This window comes from Antedon mediterranea, chromosome 1 (assembly GCF_964355755.1).
Source record: "Antedon mediterranea chromosome 1, ecAntMedi1.1, whole genome shotgun sequence".
Lineage (NCBI taxonomy): Eukaryota > Metazoa > Echinodermata > Crinoidea > Comatulida > Antedonidae > Antedon > Antedon mediterranea.
Window position 1 is genome coordinate 31,269,494 of NC_092670.1, and position 24,392 is coordinate 31,293,885.

Below are 24,392 nucleotides of genomic sequence, written 5' to 3' on the forward strand. Positions count from 1 at the left end.
GAAAAAAAAATGTATTTACCTGAAAAAATGTGATTTAAAGCAAAAAATAGTCAAATTGGCTGCCAGCAAATGAATTTAGATATTTTTTGATAGTTGAAATGTATTTAAGGGTAAAATTGTTAATCTCTATTATGTTCCGATCTTTGTTTATGTTATTGTTGCTTATTTGAATGTATTGTTATAGTTTATTGTGTTTAGATTCAACCTGTTAGTGGCGGTTTCATCGCTGTTGGTTGTCAACTAAATAAATAAAATAAAAATAAAAAACAAATAATTAAAATACAGTTTTCTGTTTTGTTTTTTTTTTGTATTTTTTTTTTATTAATTTATTTTTTTATACTTTAGTTATAGTTTATTTATCAATGTCTTTTTATTTTTCAATATATTCTGTTGTGTATTTATTTCTTGAATCGCACCGCATATTGTGAGTTCCTCCGATTCAAAGGTGTTATGATCAACAAATAAATAAATCAGTTAGTAGATATCTGATAATCATAGATTATACACTGTATGTGAGACGTGGCATGTGCACCCCTACTGTGGACCAGTTACACTGCTCGACACTCGAACAATATACGAAATGTCTTGGTAGTCAGGTATGATTATGGTATCAATAGACAAATACAATATTATGTAGTGAATTGATAACCCATTTTTATGGTGACCAAAGTACGCCACACCCCCTTAGGACCTTGTATCCACGGCCTATCAATTCAGAAAACACATTATTAAAGTCTTCTCTAAAAACACCATTTAAGATGAGTGCTGTACAATTTAAAGGAAAATATAAGTTTGATCGCAATGACAATTTTGAAGATTACATGACAAAGCTAGGTAAGATGCGTGAGAGAAATCGACATTTTTTTACGGTAAAACATGCTACTTCTCGAGGTCGTATCACAGTAGTGTTGAGCTGAACATTTGAATGTTTGCTATTTTTCTGTTATTTTATGCACATGGCATATATATACCAAAATAATGTTTAGTAATCACAGTAGGCCTACTGCGCGTGGATTTCGCGTACCACCAACATGTGGTAAATTATTCAATTCAATTCAATTCAACGTAAACATTTATTTTCTTTCTTTCAATCAATAATAAAACAAATGAATAAGGTATTAAAAAAAAGTACGAGTTTCAAATAATACATTTCATGAATATAATATATAAACACGACAGGCAAAGAACATTAGTTCTAAACCGCCCTGTGATATACTGAAATTTTAATTAATTAATTTGAAACGATAAAGATGAGGAAATATAATATAAATATATAGCCTATATAGACTATTTTTAGTTACACACATATATAAATATACATATTTATATATATAAACAAACCAATGTGTCTAAGCATCGATCCTCGAAGTCTACATTGAATAGTCACGTGTTTGTCGCAGCTCATATCTAGCCTAAGCCAATAATGAAGGAATCTGACCTAAACGCTACCCTCTCTCAAACAGTCCTCAGCTAATTGTCCTTCCCCTCACATGATATATTCATTTTTACTTTAAGGAGTTGGTATGGTTCTTCGTAAACTGGGTACCAACTCAAAACCAACAGAGACAATTGAAGTCGATGGAAATCACATGAAATGTACATCGAAGACGACGTTTAAGACCGATATTTAGGAATTCACCATTGGTGAGCCATATGAGACTTCTACAATAGATGGTAGAAAGGTTAGGGTAGGTAGCCCTTTTTAACAACAATCGATACATTTTTTAAAGCACGACGGTCAATAATAAGCCTAAACATACAGGACGTTACCTATCATTAGCCTATTTAGCTTCAAATTATAACAAAACAAACAAAGCGAAATTTAAATAACCTTTTTACTTCATATTTCGTAATACTGTACCTATTCAAAACAATCCTTAAACCACTGTTTTGTGGAGAAAAAATGAAATGAAAATCTTCACTAGCCAAAGGCTGGCCTATGTCATGTTGTTATACTCTTTTGTTTAAAAAAGCCACAAGGTTCATTCGAAACTACGGAGGTTGAAAAGTATAAGAACAATAATTCCTTCAAAATAGAGAGCTGTAGCCAAAATTGTACAAATCCCAAACGACCAGATATGACTAGTTTGATTTTAACTTAACTTTTAGTCTGTGATTATTGACAAATTACTTAATACCAATAATGAATGATGTCTCTTCATTCTCTTTGTATAGGTGATCCATAAATGGGAAGGCGAGAAATTAGTTGAAACACAGGTTGGAACGGATGGAAAAAGCAAAGGAACGGTTGTAACGAGAGAGTTAACTGGTGATGGTGATTTGATAGTGGTAAGTTGTTTAAGAGAGAAGTAGATTGAATTTAAATTCGTGATTTAGAGTGAAACGTATTCTGATATAGGTCCAACTTTCATGATTTGGGACTTGACTTTTTAATTATGTGGGGTACCGTGAACACAGTAGACCTGTAGTCAAAATAGGAAGCATGTTGGGTTTGATTACCTCATTTCATTTTGACTTTTTTTTCTTCTTCCTTCTACTTTTTACACCTTTATTTATTATTTTTTCTCTTTCCCACTGACATTTTAACATATCATGTAAGAACATTATAATAATTAATTTAATCATTTTATTTATATTTTAGACTTACGAGGTTGAAGGGGTTGTTGGTAAACGGTATTATAAACGAGAATGAAGATTCATTCTGACAATTCAGCGTAAGAAGTGTTTAACAGTAGTACAGTAAATATTATACCAAATGATTTATTGATTGTTGATTGGTTTAAAATAATACACTTATAATATTTTAAAACTATTGGCATTGTAAGAATACTAAGAGAACGGACAATTGGACCTGAAAATAAATGTTTTATCTACCTAATTACAGTAGGATTCAATAACCATTGGCTATACATTCAAACTAAAACAATGCAAGAGATATAACAGAACGTTGAGTCAGCCATCCATCATTTTTTTAGCCCCGAGTGCACTCCAACCTAACCGCTCCGCCCTGATTTCAAAACGTTATATCGTCGCCATGCCTCTGTATCAAAACACTCAATATTTGTATACTTTAGTCACTGCATTTATAATAGGCCTACCGTATACAAAAGCCTCCATGATAATTATATACAAAGGAATTTGTAAAACCATTCTTTATTGAATTGAAGTAGGTATTTTAACAAATTTGATTGTATTATTAGTGTTGTATTTTGCTGGAAAATCTTTTACAATTATTATTTGGCCTAAGGGCTGATATTCGTTTATTTAATAAAATTTATATTTGAAATTGGTTCTTTCTTTCATAAACATTTTGCTTCAAGATGTCTCCTTTTTAGATCAATATTTGATTTGCTATTGTCACTTTGAAATGTTTTATGTACAAATAAAAAATAAAATAAGTTATCATTCTCATTGGCATAAATAACAACACTTTATGAGCGACTTTCCTTTCTGGTTGATTGCACGGATGGTAATTATAATTGCCTATAATAAATGAGGCGCTTATTAGGCCTATATTACACATTTATCTTTATCAACTAGACCTAATCTACTTTACTGTACTACGACAATTAATATGTAAGGCTATTCTTTGAGATATTCCTTGTCGTACTCATGACTTGGTAAAAACAATATGAGGTTGATCAGTAGAATCCTGTAAAAAAAAAACAAGAAAAAAAATTGATAAAGTTGGAGACGCTCGATTCATAAACACAATGTAATAGAACGTCAATCGAAAGTAAGACCAGACAATGTTTGGAAGCTATACACTCTCGTTATAACAATATTGTTAGTTTAACCTTCTCCAGTAGGCCTACCCAGTTACAGTATTCTTAAATGATAGTTTATTATTAGGAGTTCATCATTACCATATTATCACCACAGCAAGCACATGGAGCAGACCTGATAAGTAGCAGAATCGACAGCACAATACCAACGAGTCCAAGTATCAACGGGGTAAACCCGCCGGTGATATACGTATAAGAAGTAGTCTGTAAAAATGATTAAATAATGTCAATGTACAATTATTTATTTAAACTTTATATAAAGAGTGATATACTAATTCTAAAACAGTTCAATTCAGGTTTGTAACTGTGGTGTATTTTATTAATACGGTTGATAACCAACTCCATATTCTCCCATGGTTGTATGTTCAAATCTAGTACAAATTAACGTAACATAAATACTGTATAACACAGCATTCAAGTTTGTCTTGTTGATATGATTTTCAATTTGTAGGAGAGGTGTTTGCATATTGGATATGACGACATTTAAAAAAAAAAATTATAAACGTCCAGAATTTTCTATATATATATTATAATAAACACATTAGGCAATGAACATTAATTCGAAACCGCCAGGTGATATACTGAAATTTAATTAATTAATTTGAAACGATAAAGATGAGGAAATCTGTGAGAATGAGAAAAAGTCGCCCCAACCGAGACTCGAACTCGGACCGCCTGCTTGATATGCAGATGTCCTAACCATTAGACCATTGGGGCTTTCATGGTATTGTTCAAACTCGATTGGATAGCGACTCTTTAACATTCTCGGCGTGGTACGGTGGAACAGCACTAGTCCTCAGTTGTACGCACGCGCACCAGAGATCAAATTGATACGCCCTCATCTTTCAGTATTTTTATTCACGAGGCGGGATCTCCGAAGAGATACTTTTATATATATAAACACATTAGGCAATGAACATTAATTCGAAACCGCCCGGTGATATACTGAAATTTAATTAATTAATTTGAAACGATAAAGATGAGGAAATCTGTGAGAATGAGAAAAAGTCGCCCCAACCATGAAAGCCCCAGTGGTCTAATGGTTAGGACATCTGCATATATCAAGCAGGCGGTCCGAGTTCGAGTTCGGTTGGGGCGACTTTTTCTCATTCTCACAGATTTCCTCATCTTAATCGTTTCAAATTAATTAATTAAATTTCAGTATATCACCGGGCGGTTTCGAATTAATGTTCATTGCCTAATGTGTTTTTCGGATAAGACAATCAATTAATTGTCTAACCAAAAACGTCATTTATATCATAATAATAATAATAATAATATTTAATATTTTTGCTATCAAAACATTAAAGCTTGATCAACCTGTAGCCGAACATTTTAATTCAAATTATATATATATATATATATTTATTTATAAAGAAATTCCATATCTGTGTCTTAACGTATTATCTGAACAGATCTGAAAGTTTAAATTAAACAGTACTATATATATAATACTTACACATCCTATTTCACACGAAGTATCTGATATACTACTACTGTTAAGCCCCCAATAAATAAAGAATCCAAACATCCAAATTGGCAACAGAACAATTGTCACGATTGAAAACACGTGTGCTGTTATTTTCTAAAAATAAAAAAATATATATACTGTATATTAAAATACACCAAAATAACATCTTGGTCAAATACTTATCTCATTGTCGCTTAGTTTAACTCCAACACTAGGGGAGTTTTCGCAATGCTACTAATACGATAACAAAAACGGATACGTCACACAAACGTATTCGTTTTCGTAAGCAAGTAAAAGTTTTGCATAGCAACGAAATATGACTGCGGTAAATTTGAACGAAGTGCAGGTACATGTTGCTTGGCGAGTGAGATCAGTGAGGACTTTAAAAACTGCTATTATCAAAATTGATCTTGCATGTTTATTAAATACCTTCAATAAATTGTCTATTGATTGATTATAGGCCTAAGCAATAATCATTATTGATTCAATGTAAAATGTGCGCAAAATCTGTTGTCGTTATCGTATTTCGAATAGGTTGCGAAACTTCCCTATGCAGAGTCTGACAATTCAAATTAATGAGAATATACACACATGCCTACCAACAATCTATTTCTTAATTAATTTTTGCGATAATCAGTTAGAATCTATCTGTGACAGCTACAGAATTGGGTGCTGAATTCATCTTTATTTCAACCTGCTGTATTGACAAATCTATGTAAGTAGACCTAGGCTTACAATATGTCAATAATGTATGTAGGCCTACCAAGTAATCCATCAATACATTGAAAAACACAGTGTTTTCATGTAAGATATGTCTTAAAATGAATATTAGGCCTATACTGTTTTGAATTATTTTTACATTATCAGCAATAAAAACTATATATTGTATCAATGTATGAAATTAATGTGAAACAAAGATATTCATAATTAAATTAAACGCATAACAAAAACCTTATACTTTGATTAGGCCTACGTTTGCATTATCTTTGAGTTAAAAAATAACTAATATAGGCTATCCACGAAATAAAGTTGGTGCTTTAGAAGAGTGCTCATAAATAATGAAAAATCTTTTTTTTTATTAGGTTTAGGCCTATTCATTGTAAACTTAATTTGCACTATTGTTTTTGTTCATAATGATTTGCCAATGGTTTAATATTGGTGAACTCTAAACCAATGATAGTTATTATTTTTGTTTCTCATACTTACTCGACGCCTGTTTTGTCGATTAAAAGTAAACATCAGACCAAAAACGCCCTCCAAAACAACCTGAAAAATGTAGAGATATAATAATGAATAATAGGCCTATACAATAAAACAGCTTGCGTAGGAAAGAGATACAATGGAAACATATACAGCTGTGGTTTACACACTCTAAGCACAAATAGATCCAAACTAATGCTCGTGTGATTTGGTTATACTCCCTATACATCAGTGAAAATACAGTAACCTCTCCGATATAACTCCATGTGGACCTAATGTTACCTAAGTAACGTGTTCGAACGAAGAATAAGTTTTGGTTTATAAGAACATAAAATGGTGCCTCTAACAAAATTATAACAGTTTAGTTCACAAATGAGCTGTTTTCGGACTTTTTTTCTGTTGTCTTGGTCAATGTATTCAATCAATCAAAATCTTTATTTATTCACGAAATTATAAAATACAATAGTAAAAAATATAAAGCTTGTTCACAATAAAATAAAGGTGTTCTTCCACAAGTTCGTGATAGGTGCTGCAATATATATAATATATACAAATAATACAGTTTATTAAGCTTTTTCCTGGTTTATTTTACTTCAACTTTTTCATTTTTAAACTTGTGCTAAACAGCGCACAGAGACTATTTGTATTTTGCGCTATAGGCCTATAAATTTAAAATCATTAACCATTATTAATCATTAATGCTAGTCACTAAATTTGAATAATTATGACAATGTTGGTTTAATGATTTTCAAAACCTTTGCATAGACCATTTGTACGCAAGTTGGAAATGAGGATGAAGGGTCTGTTTAATACTCGGAAATAATATGTCTGATACTCTGAAGTGGCCAATTTTTCATACGAACAATGAGTAACTCGCCAATTACAGGATGGATAAACTATATCATATTTTATCGTGCTTATAGTCTGAAATGAGGCCTAGGAAAGTGAGTTAAAGGGGTAACAACCTTTATGCTATAGGTTAGGATTGAACGCTTGACCTCCTTGGAATTGGAAGGCAAGCACCTTAACCACCAAACTACATCTCCTTTCCTTCTGAAACACTTATGGTGGAAATTACAACGGTTCCCCCACCAGCTCCCCATTCTCCTCAACAACTCTAATTTTTTCATCACTTCTGTTTCCTTCCTTATTTCCCCTGTTGAATAAATTGTTGTCGGACACTTACGATGAGTCCTATGACTAAGCCAGGAATACCGGCCTTCACGTGATTGTCATCCAACATAGTAACACTTGAAAGAGCAATGATTGCTGCGCCAAGTATCATTAAGAGTAATGAACTTATCTTGACGACCGTCAAGAAGCAATTATTTTCCCCACACATTCTAGATTTTAAAAAAAACCAAATGGAATCTATAATACATACGATACATTGAACAAGCTTGATTCCGAGTAGGACGCAACGCAGGGACATTTGACCAATCACAAGCGATGGATTATTCGAATGGTCACTGGGCATTGGTCAATTCGCTTGTTGCGTAGTGGGTTTACGTACTTGCGTGCGTCCTGTGGGGAAGCAAACTTAAGGCTGGCATAATAAGCATAAACAAACATCAGTTAGGCCTATGTCGGAATAGGCTTAGGCCTACTCTACACCATTGCCTCTTATAGACCTGTAAATGGCTAATAGATTACGCTGGTAGACTGTAATTGTTAGCTATACTTGTAGCCTATGCGTATTATGCAGGCATATATGTATCCAGATGATTTATTTGCTAATTTCTGGTATATGAGGCGTATGTATACTACCCCATTCACACTGCGTGGATACGTTATGGGAATTATGCATAAAATTAAAATGGTCAAACATTTATAATAAAAAAAACCTACCTTAACGGAAGATCCACGAAGACAAAAATATAAAAGCTTAATGATAGGGGCCTACTGGTACGCTGTTAACTGCTTGCGTGCGAGGAATCACTAGAATACCGAAAATGAATAACATTCACCGCGCTGAGTTGTCTCAGACCGCGGTTGTTTACAATAAGGATTTGCGATAGTTGTGATGTCATACAATACATCAATACTAATTCAAGGTCGCGGTTGTTATTGACGCTGCTTGTCATCCTGGTTGAAAACTATAAATATAAAGTAATACAAATTGAGTCAACTGTACATTCAATAATTTAAACACTAATCACTTTTAATTGTATTTAGATAATGGGACATGAGAGAGATCTGTAGGCCTATTTGAATAAATATATCTTGACTGAACAACGCCTATGAAGATTTGACGTGGTAATCACATGTGTGGAGGGCATTCAAAGTAAAATTCACTCACAATTAGGTTGCTACGTAATTCACCTAATTATCCGTAGGCCTACGTAAGCAAATCAAAAGAATTGACTACACACAGACGCATCGTACTTGGTGCGGTTGTTGGCAATAATCCTTGTTAACAATCTAAAGAAACACTTTATCAAGAGGCACGTCAGTACAGGTACTAAGTATGTATCCTGACCCTGTAAATGCAGGACTGTGTAAATGTCACTATGTTTAATACATTGTAGTCAGCCTACTACTGTCACACTGTAATAACTACTGTAACACTCTGTAATAACTCCTGTCGCACTCCATGATACTACTGTCACTTTCTGTCACACTGTGTAATAATCTGTCATACTCTGAAATAAATCTTGTCGCATTTTGTAATAACTGCTGTCGCACTTTGTAATAACGGTTGTACTTAGTAATAACTGCAGTCGCACTTTGTAATAACTGATGTCTCACTTTGTAATAACTGTTGTTTTTAGTAATAACTCATGTCCCACTTTGTAATAACTGTTGTACAAGTAGTAATAACTGATGTCGTACTTTGCAACATTTTGAACTAGACCTACTCCTGAAGTAGTCGAAGTGCATATCCACATTTTATACACACAATAACATATAAAGATATCTGTATGGCCTACAACTACCAGGTGTAAAGAAATAAAATATCACTTACTTGAGCGTAATGTAGATATTAAAACCATATCTTTGGTGATGAACCATAATTTAGCAATTAAATTATTCCTAAAAATATACAGTAGTCGATTCGACAATTGTCAAATAAAAAACAGGTAGATGCAAATATTTTTATTTTGGGGTAAACAAAATCGCTATAAGTACTGTCACTGTGTAAACAAATAAATTGTGAACACAATAATGTTCAAATCTTTTTTCAATGTAATGTAGGTCTATTATCTCCAAACTTTGTTGGTTATGAATAATAACCAATTAACTAAAAGCATTTTTACTTTATAAAACGTAAACAAAAAAAACTATATAGGCCTACATCAATATAAAAATAAATAGCATAAAAATATGGCAGCGGCATCATTAGTATACTACAATATGAAATATATATAAAGATATAACATTCTATGTGATTTATTGAACTATAATATTGATTAGTATGAGTCTTACAGTACTCGCGTAATTTGGCTTGTATATGCGGGTGGTAAGGCTTGTATATGCGCAACTTCAGTACTTGTTACTGTATGTACTTGTTGTGGCATTACCATCTGCTGTAAGCCCACTTGTCCATAATCGCCTCTATACTTGCAACTCATCTTCTACCTCCAAGCGGTGCAAGCTGGATAACTTGAGTCCGTTTTGTGGCTCAAGAAACTGACGAAGCGCTGTGTTTGGGAGGAAAACCCTAAGAAAAACCTGCTGAAACTACGCCCTGCCAGCGCGTCAGTATATGGCAGAAAACCCTCAAGTATAAAAAGGGAAGACAAGGAAAAGAGAGGTCGTAAAAAGGGCGCAGTAATCAAGGATCTGGTGAATGCAAGTTGCCCAGTCGTGATGTAAGATTTATCAAATCTTTATATGGCGTTTCACAGTCAAATAAAGCCGAATGGAAGCTGTGCGACTGATGAACATCACATTAAGAGTGGACAATCACAAATCAACATAATATGTACGTACAATACCAGAACTTTAAGAACAGAAGAATCTTTAGAATCGCTAATGGATGAACTAAGAAACTTCAAATGGGATGTGATAGGACTTTGTGAAACCAAACGAGAAGGAGAGGGGATCAAAGAATTAAAAGGAGGAGCTTGGTTATACAATTCAATCATGGGAAAACCAAAGACAACACTGAAGCTAAGGGGATTGGGTTTCTAATTCACCCAAAATTCAAAGAATTTGTAAAAGGAATCAAGCACTACTCAAATAGAGTAGTAACTCTTAACATACAGCTTTCAGAAAAGAAAATGTATGCATAATTCAAGGTTATGCACCAACTAGTGATGAAGTAGTTGAAGAAGTGTATGAAGAAATAAACAAGGCGAAAGGAGAAAGCAAAGCGGATTACACCATAGTATTGGGAAACTTCAACGCCAAGGTAGGAGAACGTCAACAAGGAGAAGAACCTATAATGGGCACATTTGGAGTAGGAGAACGGAACTGGAGAGGAGACATGTTACTTGAATTTGCTGCACAGCATAACTTGATACACACTATTTAAGAAAAATAAGAATAGATATTGGACCTGGGAGAGCCCAAATGGAAGAATAAGGAATCAAATAGACTTTATTCTAACCAGCCAACGGGGAATTGTAGAGGACTGCAGTGTAATAACAAATGTTGACATTGGTAGCGACCACAGGATGGTCAGAGCCAAAATACACCTGGAAAGGAAGCTTAAAAGACTAAAGATCATCAAAAACTAAAAGAAACCAAAACTGAACATATTGAAACTGAAAAACAGAAAGGAGGAGTTCCAGTTGGAACTTAAAAATCGATTTGCAAGTATAGACATTGAAGATGCAGATATAGACACCAAATTTGGTCTGAAATCTTCAACATTGATTGAGGCAGCTGAAGGAATAGCACCTTTGAACAGAGAGACAAATCTGACATCTGAGGAGGACAGACTGATTGTTGAGGAGCTTGATAAAAAACGAAAAGAACTTAGAGAAATTGAAAACAAATCAACATCACAACAAATATAATATACAGAGTTAGTAGAAACAGTGAGAAAGATGAGAAGAACTCTAAGCAGGAAAAGGAGGAGAGAGCAAATTGAAACCATCCTGGAAAGTGGAAAAGGACTAAAACATATCACAAAACTGAACAGTAAGAAAACTAGAATTAACCAAATGAGGAAGAAAGATGGTAACTTAACCACAGATAGAAAGGAAATCCTAAACATAATAATGCGCAGACTTTTATCAAGATCTGTACAACTCAACCAAGACAGAAACCACAATGGAGATCAAGAATAAATCTGTAGATGAAACAGAACTTCCAAAAATAACAGCTAGGGAAGTGGCAATGGCCATCAAACAGATGAAAGATAATAAAGCACCAGGCTAAGATGACTTAGCCAGCAATATATTTAAGATAGGAGGGGATGAGATAAGCATAAACCTTGTCAAATGTACAATCATATCCTGAGAGAAAAGAAAATACCAATGAAATGGAAAGAGGCAAAAATCATAATATTACACAAGAAGGCAGACAAAGCCGATATCAAGAAACTATAGACCAATCAGTCTTTTATCACATGCATACAAGATATTCACAAGGATAATTCAAAACAGACTAAAACAAATCCTCGATGAAAACCAACCAAGAGAGCAGGCTGGATTCAGGCAGGGATTCTCAACAACAGACCATCTACATTCTCTAAACCAACTAATAGAGAAGTCAAATGAATACCAACTGCATCTATGCGTAGGCTTCATAGACTACAGTACGAGAAGGCATTCGACTCAGTAGAACATGCTGATCTGTTTAGAGCCCGGAGGAAAACTGGAGTAAATGAAGGCTATGTTCAGATAATTGAAGACATTTATAAAGATGCCACTGCAACAATACACCTTGAAAAAGATGTATCTAAACCCATCCACATAAACAGAGGTGTCAGACAAGGGGACACAATATCACCAAAAATATTCACCACAGCCACAGAGGAAGAAATTTTCAAACATTTGAACCTGGAAAGACATGGCGTCAACATTGATGGAGAGAGTTTAACTGACCTTAGATTTGCAGATGACGTTGCTTTGACAACCGAAAAAGTCAAGGACATGGAGGAACAGTTAAATGATCTGAACAAAGAGAGCAAGAAGATTGGTTTGAAAATACACAAAGGATAAACTTCCATAACGACGAGTCCATAGAAATTGAAAATGATAGGATCGAACAAGTTGATAGCTGCAAGTACCTGGGCCAAACAGTGAAAATGGCTAACAACACAAGAGACGAAATTATCATCAGAATTAAGGCGGGATGGAGCTGCTTTGACAGATATAGAGAAATCATTTGCGACAAGAAAATCCCAATAGTTCACAGGAGAAGAGTTTTCAACCAGTGTGTGCTCCCTACAATGAATTATGGTTGTGAAACTTGGACAACAACATTTTTGGAACAAAAACTAACCACTGCACAAAGAGCTATGGAAAGGCAGATGCTTGGAGTGACAATTAGGGACAAATTCAGAAACACAGTAATAAGGAAATTGACTAAAGTCAAAGATATAATGACCAAAATAAAAGAAGCAAAATGGCGCCTTGCAAGAAGGGATGACAACAGGTGGACAAAACGTATGACAGACTGGCAACCAAGAACCGGCACAAGAAAAAGAGGAAGGCAGAAACGGCGATGGAGGGACGACATTACAAAGTATGCAGGCACCACGTGGATGAGGATAGCACAGAACAGATGGGATTGGCAGAAGCATGAGGAGGGCTACATCTGACAGGGGATGATACAGCTAAACTGAACTGAAACAACATAACTTTATGAGGAACTTTTCCGAGAGCCACCGGCGTTGATTGATTGCACGAATACGGTAATCATAATTGTACTATTGAGGCTGGCTATATGTTACACATTTTTCTCAGGCCTACTCTACTAAACTACAATATTGAATATACCAAAACACAGAAAAAGCTATTCTTTAAAAATGTTGTCTTGATCCCATCCTTTGCTGGATATATTTTATCTATTATTATTTACAATGTAGTTTAAACAGTAAAACACATTTGATGATTCAAGCTGTCTCGTGTTCATGCTTTGGTAAATACAATATGAGGCTGATCAATAGGAACCTATAAAAAACGAAAAGAAAAATAATAATAGATAGTAGGGAAAGTTTGAGGGAATGCCGAATCATAAAAACTAATGCGAGGCACTTTTCGATTTAAGATACTTCCGTCAGAAGGTCTATTGGGCAGATACAACCGTTAAGCTTGGACGTACATAACGTAACGATTTAGGCGTAACACACGTAAGTTGACCAATCAGAAGGGACGTTTCGGATAATCCACGTGTCGTGATTGGTCAAATTAATTGCAGTGCGCTTACGTCCTTGCGCTGCATCCCAATAGTGGAAAACAAACCCTAAACCCACTCTCCATTACAGTACATCTCTCTTACCCTCCATGTCCAACGTTGTATTTTTTAGGTTCTTTTAGATTTATTAGGGGGTTGTTGAATGTGCATCATTTACCATATTATCACCACAGCAAGCACATGGAGCAGACCTGATAAGAAGCAGAATCGACAACACAATACCAATGATTCCAAGTAACGACGGGGTCAACCCGCCGGTGATATACGTATCAGAAGTAGTCTGTAAAAATGATAACGTTAAAGCATGTTAGTGAAAAATAATGCATACCTTGTGCATATTGGATATGACGATATTTTAAAACAATGCTAAGCCTATACTTATTTTTTCCGACAAATTTCACTTAAAATAATAATTGTGTGATTTTTATCAAAACTTCTCAACTTAAAAAAGAAATGCCATATCAGTGTTTTATCGTATTATTTGCAAATTGGTTATTTTTATTTCAAAATGGGAGAAATATACCAGAAAGGTGGTTTATACTTACACATCCTTCTCCACACTCTGATATGTTAGCAATGTTAAGCGCCCAGTAAAAACCGAATGCAATTATCCAAAATGGCAACAGAATAATAGTCACAATTGAAAACACGAAAGCAGTTATTTTCTAAAAAGAACAACATAAAAATATACAAAAATATCATATTGGTGGGAATTAATGCTGTACCAGCGTCCCCAATGAATTTGGTCTATTTATAAACACAAAGTAGGCATAGAACAACAATAATATCCATGTCAGTGACAGTAAAATTCAAACCACTGTGAAACTTTTACCATTCCTATTACTTTTATCATTTTATTTATTTATTGTTGTTAATTCTTTGTGAATAATAGGTAACAATTTTCATTGAATAAACTATTCCACATATAGGCGAATATTATGGTAAATTTGCACTGTTGTTTTATATATTATTTGCTCACGACAGTTTAATATCGGTGAACTATAAAAACTAATAATCGTATTTGTTTTTACTTACCCGACATCCATTTTGTCGATTAAAAGTAAACATCAGGCCAAAGACGCCCTCTAAAACAACCTGAAAATGTACCGTATAGATATAATAATATAAATATAATAAAATGTGTGATCGGTACCCCGTGTAATTAACTCCGAAATAAATGTTACCGCGCATATTCGAAAGCAGAACACATTTTGGTTTTTTTAAGAACACAAATAGTGCTTATCAAAAAGTATTAAAACTATAATTTCACAAATGATCTGTGCTAAGCAATAACGTGTTTATTAATCATTAGTCACGACAACGTCGGTTATGATGACACACAACAAGGTGATACAATAACATGATATTAGGCCAAAAAATAATACAAATTAAACTGCTGCGGAGTCTCAGAACCATATTGTATTCGTAACGCTAGCTGAAAATGAGGGCCATTGGTCATTGGAAATATAGGCCTAGGCCTTATAAATCTCTGACGTGATTATCATTTTTTCAAGCTTTAGGCAGTGCGACGTAGTGGAATCACCCGACACGGTTTCTCTTCCTTCTCTCCTTTCCTCTCTCCCACTCTCCTTTCCACGTCTCTTTCCCTCTTAATTCCCGTTTGTCATCCAACATAGTAATACTTGAAAGAGCAATGATTGCTGCGCCAAGTAGCATCAAGAGTAATGAACTTACCTTGACGACTGTCAAGAAGCAATTATTTCCCCCACACATTCTAGAAAAAAAACCAATGGAAGCTATAATATACAACGATACATTGAATAAACTTGATTTGACCAGTCACAAGCGATGGCTTATTGGAAGGACTTTTTGCATTGGTCAACTCGCTTATGCAGTGGCTCTACGTCCTTGCGTGCGTCTTGTGGAAATCAAACTTAAGGTTGGCATAATAATTTAGTATAAACAAACATCAGTTAGGCCTATGTCGGAATAGGCTTACTCTACACCATCGCCTCTTTAGGCCAAGATGGTTCTCGAATACATGATATAATTTTAGCATAAAAAAAAACTGGCGATTTCAAAATGTACGTACCGCAGGACAATTATACAGGAACAATAAATAGACACATTGATTTATGTAGTCAACTAAAATTAGCACCCTGGGAATTACCTCCGAAAGAGAAAGTCACAAAATGAGTCCAAATGTTTGAATCAAATTTAAGTTAGGGTTGTGGGATGACGAAAAGGATGGGTGCAAAGAGGAACAATTTTTTAATGCAGTAACGAAATATTAATTGTTTTCATGTTTTACAAATAGTATACCACTGAACACAGTAAAACATTGCGATTTAATACTTTGTTGAAACTGTGGAATTGCTTCCGAAAGAGAAACTTGTCACAAAATCAGTCCAAATGTTTGAGTCAAATTTATACAAATAGTCGATTGAAATAGTAAAGTACAGGTAACGATACACCACTACGACATATATATTTTTTAAATTATTAAATAATACAAACGTTGAGAAGCAAGTTTATTTTTATATATGTTATATAATGTACAACACTTTGTGAAAAACACCTCGATTCAGAGCAAATCATTTTAATCAGCAATAAAATAATTATCAAACTCAAATTAATTAGTAGACCTACTGGTTTTCAATTGTTTATTAAAGCCAATTTATACTTAAGTTGGTTCCTACCCACCAAAGTTGTTCTGCGTTAGGGCATGTGATCCTTCGTACTGTATATGCCTATTCTAATTTGTTTAGTATCTTAGAGCCAGTTCATATGGTAATTTATTTACACGGGTAAGTTGGTTCCTACCCATCAAAGTTTGCGGTAGCCTAACTGTGCTCAAGAAAGCAACTAACATAGCAGGGTTGCTAACTTCCATTTTTTATGAAGATTGTGCATTTTGTGACAAAAGCACCAAATTTGGCACAAACCTTTCTTAGGGTATATCTAACAATACTAGAAGGGGTGCCCAAAAATCGGAACAATTTAACGACGTCATTTGGACCACGCCTTTTTTTTAGTATTACGTAATTAGGTGAAAACTTAAATCTTCGTATATACATACCAAGTTTGGTATCAAATTAAAACTCATGACATGTAAATTGCAATACACACATAAAAAACATATGATTTCTCTTCAAACGGAATATATAGGTCAAATAATGTCATTTTCTGTCATATTGAAAGGGATTTCAATCAAAACGCGCCAATATTGGGCTATGTTATGAACATTGTAGTTATAAGAACAACAACATTCATTTTTGTAATAGAACTACTAATATATATTTATCCTGTATCAGTTACTTTCCTTTAACATAATATTAGGAACCACTGAAAAAAAGTATATAAAACATATACTGTATCAAACTTGGCTCAATAATCACTGGACTAAGTAAACAGACAAAAGACCATTGACTGACAATTATGGCGTTAGCATCCATAGCAATACATGGAGGTGATTATCAACTTTACTTTTATGAAATTATTTATCTGAAAACAAACACTTATAATGGTACAGAGTTGCTAGATGACGAACAGGTTCCACGGCATGGATAACAAAGACCAGTGCAAGAAAGACCTGCTGAACGGCACTTGCAGTTCCCTGAGCAATGCAGGCAACCCATTCCTCGATAATTGTTCAGAACTTCTGGTCTTGGATGCTCGAGATTGTGCCAATGAAAGTGCAGTAGTGACAGTTCGTACAATTCAGGATGTAGGTACTACCCAGTACCAAAAATATTTCAAGGAAGTTATTCTCGACAGAAGTGTTGCAATTATTCAACAAGCCATCAAACACCATGGTCAAAATCAGTGTCCAAAACAAAGCAACAAGTTAAGAGTTTAAAAAGTGACTGCAGCCTATTCAGTCGACTGTATATTGCAAGTCAATCTCGTGATGGAGATTTGGAAGACTTCTTCATGCACGAAAACCAGCCATGGCCACCCTCTTTGGCAGTAAATGGAAAGCTTCGACTACCAACTAAGAAGTCTGAGTTGCTACAGCATTTGGAGACTGAAGGCCAGCCTGAACCTTCTACATATTTTGATGTAAAGGTGTTTGACGGAGCTGCTATTGTCCATGCTCTTTCCAGCAACCATGCATTTACATTTGATGACTACGGTGATAAGGTGAGTACATTTCTTTGCATTCAGGATTGTATCTATTGTTTAACCACCACATAATTGGTCACTTCTATATGCGGATCGTTATTCTTGTATCATTTGTATGACAGGTCTTTCTACCGTGGACCAGACAGCAGCTGCAGAATATTAACAGAATTGATATAGTGTGGGACACTTACAGAACAGATAGTCTTAAGCAGTCTACAGGAGAAAAAAGAGGAAAAGGGGTCAGGAGGAAAGTTGGGGGACAAACAAAGATTCCAGGGATTTTTCCAGACTTTCTGAAAGATCCAGTAAATAAAGAGGAGTTATTTAACTTTTTAACTACAAAGGTGTCTACCCATGATTACTCTGACTGCATCAGGTAAGTTTTATTATGATACATACTAATTTATTTTGTTTGTAACCAAACGATTAATTTACTTATACAGTTTCATACTAATAATTAATTAAAAAGGCATATTAAATAGTAAGTAATTCTTGATATATGTCCTGTAGGCGAGTTTTTTGTATGTTGACATCTACTCAACCTATGTCAATCTGCGACCATGAAGAGGCCGACTCCAAGATGTGCATTCACATTGATGATGCCTTAAAGAAAGGTAGCAGGGTTATTTTGGTGCGTACAGTTGATACTGATGTCATTGTTATCCTGGTTGGTATTTTCTGCAATCTAATAGCCTGTTATCCTGGTACGTGTATCTGGGTCGCATTTGGCATGGGTAAGCACTTCCAATATTTTAATATAAATACCATCTGTCATAACCTAGGAGAGGATAAGTCAAGAGGGCTGCCAGTTTTTCATGCATTTACTGGGTCCGATACTACATCCCAGTTCTTCGGAAAAGCAAAACACTCCGCATGGGAGACGTGAAACTCATTTCCAGCAGTCACAGAAGCCTTTCTTTTCATGGCACATCACCCTTTCAAATCTCTAGGAGTCAACTCATCTCAATTCCAGTTGCTAGAGGAGCTTATATGTCATCTATACGACAAGACAAGTACTTTAAGAAGTGTTACTAAGCTAAGACAAGATCTTTTTTCAAGAAAGGCACGGACAATGGACAACATTCCTCCTACACAGGTAAGGGGAGCTTCCATATAATTGTCAATTGTCATTTAATAATTTATTATCAGGTTCATGTTTTTCTTTCATTAAAAGGTAACACCAATCTTTAAATTGTTTATTGCAGGATGCACTTTTACAGCATTCCAACAGATCCATATACCAAGCAAGCATTTGGACCACCAGTCTACAGCCACAGCAGAATGCTCCATCACCAGAAGACTTTGGTTGGACTAAAACCGGCAGTACATGGACACCAGTCTGGACAATACTACCTGAAGCATCCAAGGCATGTAGGGAATTGCTAAAGTGTGTTTTTTTGCTCAGCAGTGCACTGGTCTTGTTACCCATGCCGTGGAACTTGTTCGTCATCTAGCAACTCTGTACCATTATAAGTGTTTGTTTCCAGATAAATAATTTCATAAAAGTAAAGTTGATAATCACCTCCATGTATTGCTATGGATGCTAACGCCATAATTGTCAGTCAAATGGTCTTTTGTCGGTTTACTAATAGTCCAGTGGTTATTGAGCCCAAGTTTGATACAGTATATGTTTTATATACTTTTTTTCAGTGGTTCCTAATATTATTTTAAAGGAAAGTAACTGGTACAGGATAAATATATATTCGTACTATTACAAAAATGAATGTTGTTGTTCTTATAACTACAATGTTCATAACATAGCACAATATTGGCACGTTTTGATTGAAATACCCTTCAATATGACAGAAAATTACATTATTTGACCTATATATTCCGTCTGAAAAGAAATCATATATTTTTTATTTGTGTATTGCAATGTACATGTCATGAGTTTTAATTTGATACCAAACTTGGTATGTATATACGAAGATTTAAGTTTTCACCTAATTACGTAATACTAAAAAAAGGGCGTGGTCCAAATGATGTCGTTAAATTGTTCCGATTTTTGGGCACCACTTCTAGGATTGTTAGATATACCCTAAAGAAGGTTTGTGTTCAGCAGGTCTTTCTTGCACTGGTCTTTGTTATCCATGCCGTGGAACCTGTTCGTCATCTACAGTAGCAACTCTACCATTATAAGTGTTTTTTTCCAGATAAATAATTTCATAAAAGTAAAGTTGATAATCACCTCCATGTATTGCTATGGATGCTAACGCCATAATTGTCAGTCAAATGGTCTTTTGTCTGTTTACTTAGTCCAATGATTATTGAGCCAAGTTTGATACAGTATATGTTTTATATACTTTTTTTCAGTGGTTCCTAATATTATGTTAAAGGAAAGTAACTGATACAGGATAAATATATATTAGTAGTAGTTCTATTACAAAAATGAATGTTGTTGTCCTTATAACTACAATGTTCATAACATAGCCCAATATTGGCGCGTTTTGATTGAAATCCCTTTCAATATGACAGAAAATGACATTATTTGACCTATATATTCCGTCTGAAGAGAAATCATATGTTTTTTATGTGTGTATTGCAATGTAAATGTCATGAGTTTTAATTTGATACCAAACTTGGTATGTATATACGAAGATTTAAGTTTTCACCTAATTACGTAATACTAAAAAAAGGGCGTGGTCCAAATGACGTCGTTAAATTGTTCCAATTTTTGGGCACCCCTTCTAGGATTGTTAGATATACCCTAAAGAAGGTTTGTGCCAAATTTGGTGCTTTTGTCACAAAGTGCACAAAAAAAGTGCTAAGTTACCCTGCTAACATGGGTAAATAACTAATGCCTAAACGGGCCCTTAGAAAGTTATGTGATACAGCGGTTTTGGTAAAAGCACCTCTATTCGGGACAATCTTTTAACCTAAATTCACTTCAATCATCAATAAATAATTATCTGACTCAACTTAATTAGTAGGCATAATGGTTTTCAATTGCTGGTACAATTTAGCACGGAAAGTATCAACCCACTTTCTAAAGCATTGAGAAAAGGGTTACGCGCAATTTACTGAAATTCGAATACGAATAAAACTCTAAATACGTCCTATAAAAACCTACGTCCTTACGTAAATGTATACATAACTGTTCGCTTGCAATTGGCTCTCGAATACAGGAACTTTGGCGTTAATAACAGGAAATCATTAAGGCCTATAAAGTAACGTACGATTTACCGAATTTTGCCCTTACGTAAACGTATATATAGATGAAAACAGAGCTAACTAGAAAGAGTGCATACCTCCGCCTACTGTAAAATTCTCCTACATAAGATTTCTCCGGTATATTTGTCTGTGTCTTAATGCTGTTTGTGATTTAGGCTAATTTCACTACAAGCATGTGTATGCAAGTTTGGTGTAATGGTTATGTAACAAGCCTTTCAATTAACAATAGCTTCAGTTGACTAACAATAGAACAGCAAAGCGAAAATCAAACGAGTGAATTTGAAAAGAAATAGGTTTTTTAAACTACTCGCATAAAAAAAACGTGCAAATTAAATCGAATTATGTTTTAAATTTACAAATCACAAATTATACCTCTTGCCTCTTGTACAAAAATGAAGTTTTTTGGACAAGTAGTTCTCGAGAAAATGCAATTTTAGTTTACTTGTTAATTTAAGACTGCTCACCGGCTTTTGATAATTCTGTCCTATCTTTTAACACTAGCAGGTCTGAAAATAATTTTTAAAAGTGGTCCAGAATTGGGACCGTGGTCCAGATTTTAACCAAAATTAGGCAGTGTCGTCCTTGCACCAGTTGACATGTATGGTAATTTGGAGTCATTCGAATCAACATTGTGAGCGCTAGAGTGATGACAAACAAACAAACACACACATACTGACACACACACACACACACGCACACACACACAAACCGCACCAATCAACATACTTGGCCAATTTTCAATTTGGCCAAGTAACAAACAAACACACACACAAACCAAACAGATCAACATACTTGGCCAATTTTCAATTTGGCCAAGTAACAAACACACAAACCAAACAGATCAACATACTTGGCCAATTTTCAATTTGGCCAAGTAACAAACACACGCTACCGATTACATATACCTCCTTGGCGGAGGTGAATACAGCCAAACACGATGTAATTTGTAGCCAAATATATCAGCTTGTCTTTAACATTATGATGCTGTACTCGAGCTGTTTAACCAATTTTCAGCTCTTAAAATAAATTATCGTAGGAGGATAGGTAAATGCGAAGCATCCTCGTATTAGTTTTGCGGGTATTTTTCGGCATCGACATCCATTAGACAGGAGTGTATACTAAAACACCACAATTTGAGGCAAGTCGTTGAACCTAAGTTCGTTTTAATTTTCAATAACTAATTATAACTCAACTTAATTAGTAAGCAGGGTTATGTTATCAATACCAAACGAGTAAAAATTATAGAATTCGATTTACTGAATTTTGCCCTTAGGTAATTAGATTTATATAGGCCTATAGATCTTGTAGCTTATGCGTATTACAAGGCATACGTATCCAGATTTATTTGCTCATTTCTGGCATATGAGGCGTAATTAGTATAGGCTTACTACCCCATTAACACAGCGTGAATATGTTATGGGAATTATGCATACAATTAAAATGGTCAAACCTTGATAATCAAAACCAACCTTAACGGAAGATCCACAAAGACAGAAATATAAAGACTTCTAAAAAAATCTTATAAGTAACGGAATAATAGGCCTGCCTACACAAATGTAACTGCTACGCTGTTTAACGCTTGTGTGTGAAGAACCACTAGTATACCGATGAATTAATGAATAACTTTCAACGCAGCTAAAGTTTATAACCAGGATTTGATATTGCGATGTCATACATCAATACTATTTCAAGGTCGCGGTTGTTATTGTCGCTGCTTGTATCCTGGTTGAAAACGAATTGAGCCAACTAGTGTAGTGTACTTTCAATAATTTCAACACTACTCACTAATTAATTGCATTCAGATGGAACATCTGAAGACATAAGAGATCTGTAGGCCTATTTGCAATATATATAATATATATATCTTGACTCAACAACGTCTATGAAGATTTGATGTGGTAATCACATTTCTGGAGGTCATTCAAAGTAAAATTCATTAAACCTTAGTAGTATAGTAGTAAACTACTATAGTCCAAATTAGGTGGCTATTTTAGTTTACCTAATTATCCTTACGCAGTCTATAAGCAATTAAAAATAAATGACTACACACATTCTCATCGTACTTGATTTATATATTTATTGGACTGAGTTTATTTAAACCTGGTGTGATTGGCAATAATCCTTGTTAACAATCTAAAGAAATTCTTTGTTTGTTTTCTTTGTTGTGGTAACTTTTGTTCACTTTGTACTACTACTGTCACACTCTGTAATAGTTTAGTTTAGTTATAATGGGAAAGTTTAGGCGATGCTTTTTTAACCCCATATCAACTACATTGTGTCGATGGGATTCTTGAAGGTGTTAGTGGTCTCAGAATTGACAACGTCGGCTGGTAAACTGTTCCAGTGGTTTTACTCGTTGCGAGAAGGTATGTCTTCTACAGTTCAATCCTTTATGGAAAATAGGCTTGAAAAATCTCAGGTGATGCCCACGAGTAATTCTGTTAATGTTACTTCTCATTTGGAAAAAGTCATCCTTGGCTACACCCTCGAAATCTTTAACAATTTTATATGGTTCAATCAGGTCACCTCGAATTCTTCTTCTGTAATAACTTCTGTCACTCTGTATAAAACTGCTGTCGCAGTCGTAATATTTTGAACTTCTCGTGAAGTAGACGTCGTGCATTTCCACATTTTTTACACACAAAACATATAGGCCTATAAAGATATCTGTATGGCCTACAACTACCAGGTGTAAAAAAATAAAAAGTCGCTTACTTGAGCGTAATGTGGATATTAAAACCATATTTGCAATTAAATTATTCATAAAAATATACAGTAGTCGATTCGACAATTATCAAATAAAGAACAGGTCGATACAAATATTTTTATTTTTTTGTAAACAAAATCGCTATAAGTCCTGTCACTGTGTAAATAAACAAATTGTGGACACAATAATGTATTCAAATCTTTTTTTTCAATGTAATGTAGGTCTATTATCTCCAACAAAAACTGCACGGTTCTTAAAAAACATGCCATAAAGGCTTTCTGAGTGTGTAATTTAGGTAGGATCAATAACCAACAACAATTGAACAGCGATATTACAATGTTTGTTATGATATTGAATAATAACCATGTTCTGGCCAAATCAATAATTTTAAGCACACTGTTAATGCGAATCTTTAATGTCCATTCATAAACCGATTAATTGAAACAACAAAAATATCTCTCAGTAATAAGACAATAGCAAACAATAATGGTAAAGTTATACAAACTAATTAATGATAATGCCTCATAATTCAGGCTAGATCATAACTAAATACACTTAAACAGGTGAGTATACATAATTATATAGGCTATAGCAAATTAAGGTGTCGCCCAAATGGCTCAACAACCATAACAAACATAAATACAGTATAAATCCATCAATAAAAGTAATAAACTTAAAACTCACCAAAGATTGTGCTAAC

The 24,392-nt window shown here is 34.4% G+C and overlaps 2 protein-coding genes and 1 non-coding gene across 3 annotated transcripts; 1 reads left to right on the forward strand and 2 right to left on the reverse strand.

Annotated features, from left to right (window-relative positions):
* Nucleotides 1-2,705: 2,705 nt before the first annotated feature.
* LOC140048964 (uncharacterized) lies at nt 2,706-8,494 on the reverse strand. Its single transcript, XM_072093771.1, has 6 exons — nt 8,266-8,494; nt 7,604-7,760; nt 6,424-6,483; nt 5,206-5,331; nt 3,828-3,950; nt 2,706-3,613 (listed from the first exon to the last, which is right to left on the reverse strand). Exons 2-6 carry the CDS (start codon nt 7,757-7,759, stop codon nt 3,572-3,574), a joined length of 507 nt encoding a protein of 168 aa, XP_071949872.1. The 5' UTR covers nt 7,760; nt 8,266-8,494; the 3' UTR covers nt 2,706-3,571.
* Nucleotides 4,392-4,463, reverse strand: Trnad-auc (transfer RNA aspartic acid (anticodon AUC)). Its single transcript has one exon. It is a non-coding gene; the product is annotated as a tRNA-Asp (tRNA).
* A 10,124-nt stretch (nt 8,495-18,618) lies between the features above and the next one.
* On the forward strand, nt 18,619-19,640 carry LOC140048975 (uncharacterized). Its single transcript, XM_072093783.1, has 2 exons — nt 18,619-18,910; nt 19,020-19,640. Exons 1-2 carry the CDS (start codon nt 18,737-18,739, stop codon nt 19,266-19,268), a joined length of 423 nt encoding a protein of 140 aa, XP_071949884.1. The 5' UTR covers nt 18,619-18,736; the 3' UTR covers nt 19,269-19,640.
* Nucleotides 19,641-24,392: the final 4,752 nt, after the last annotated feature.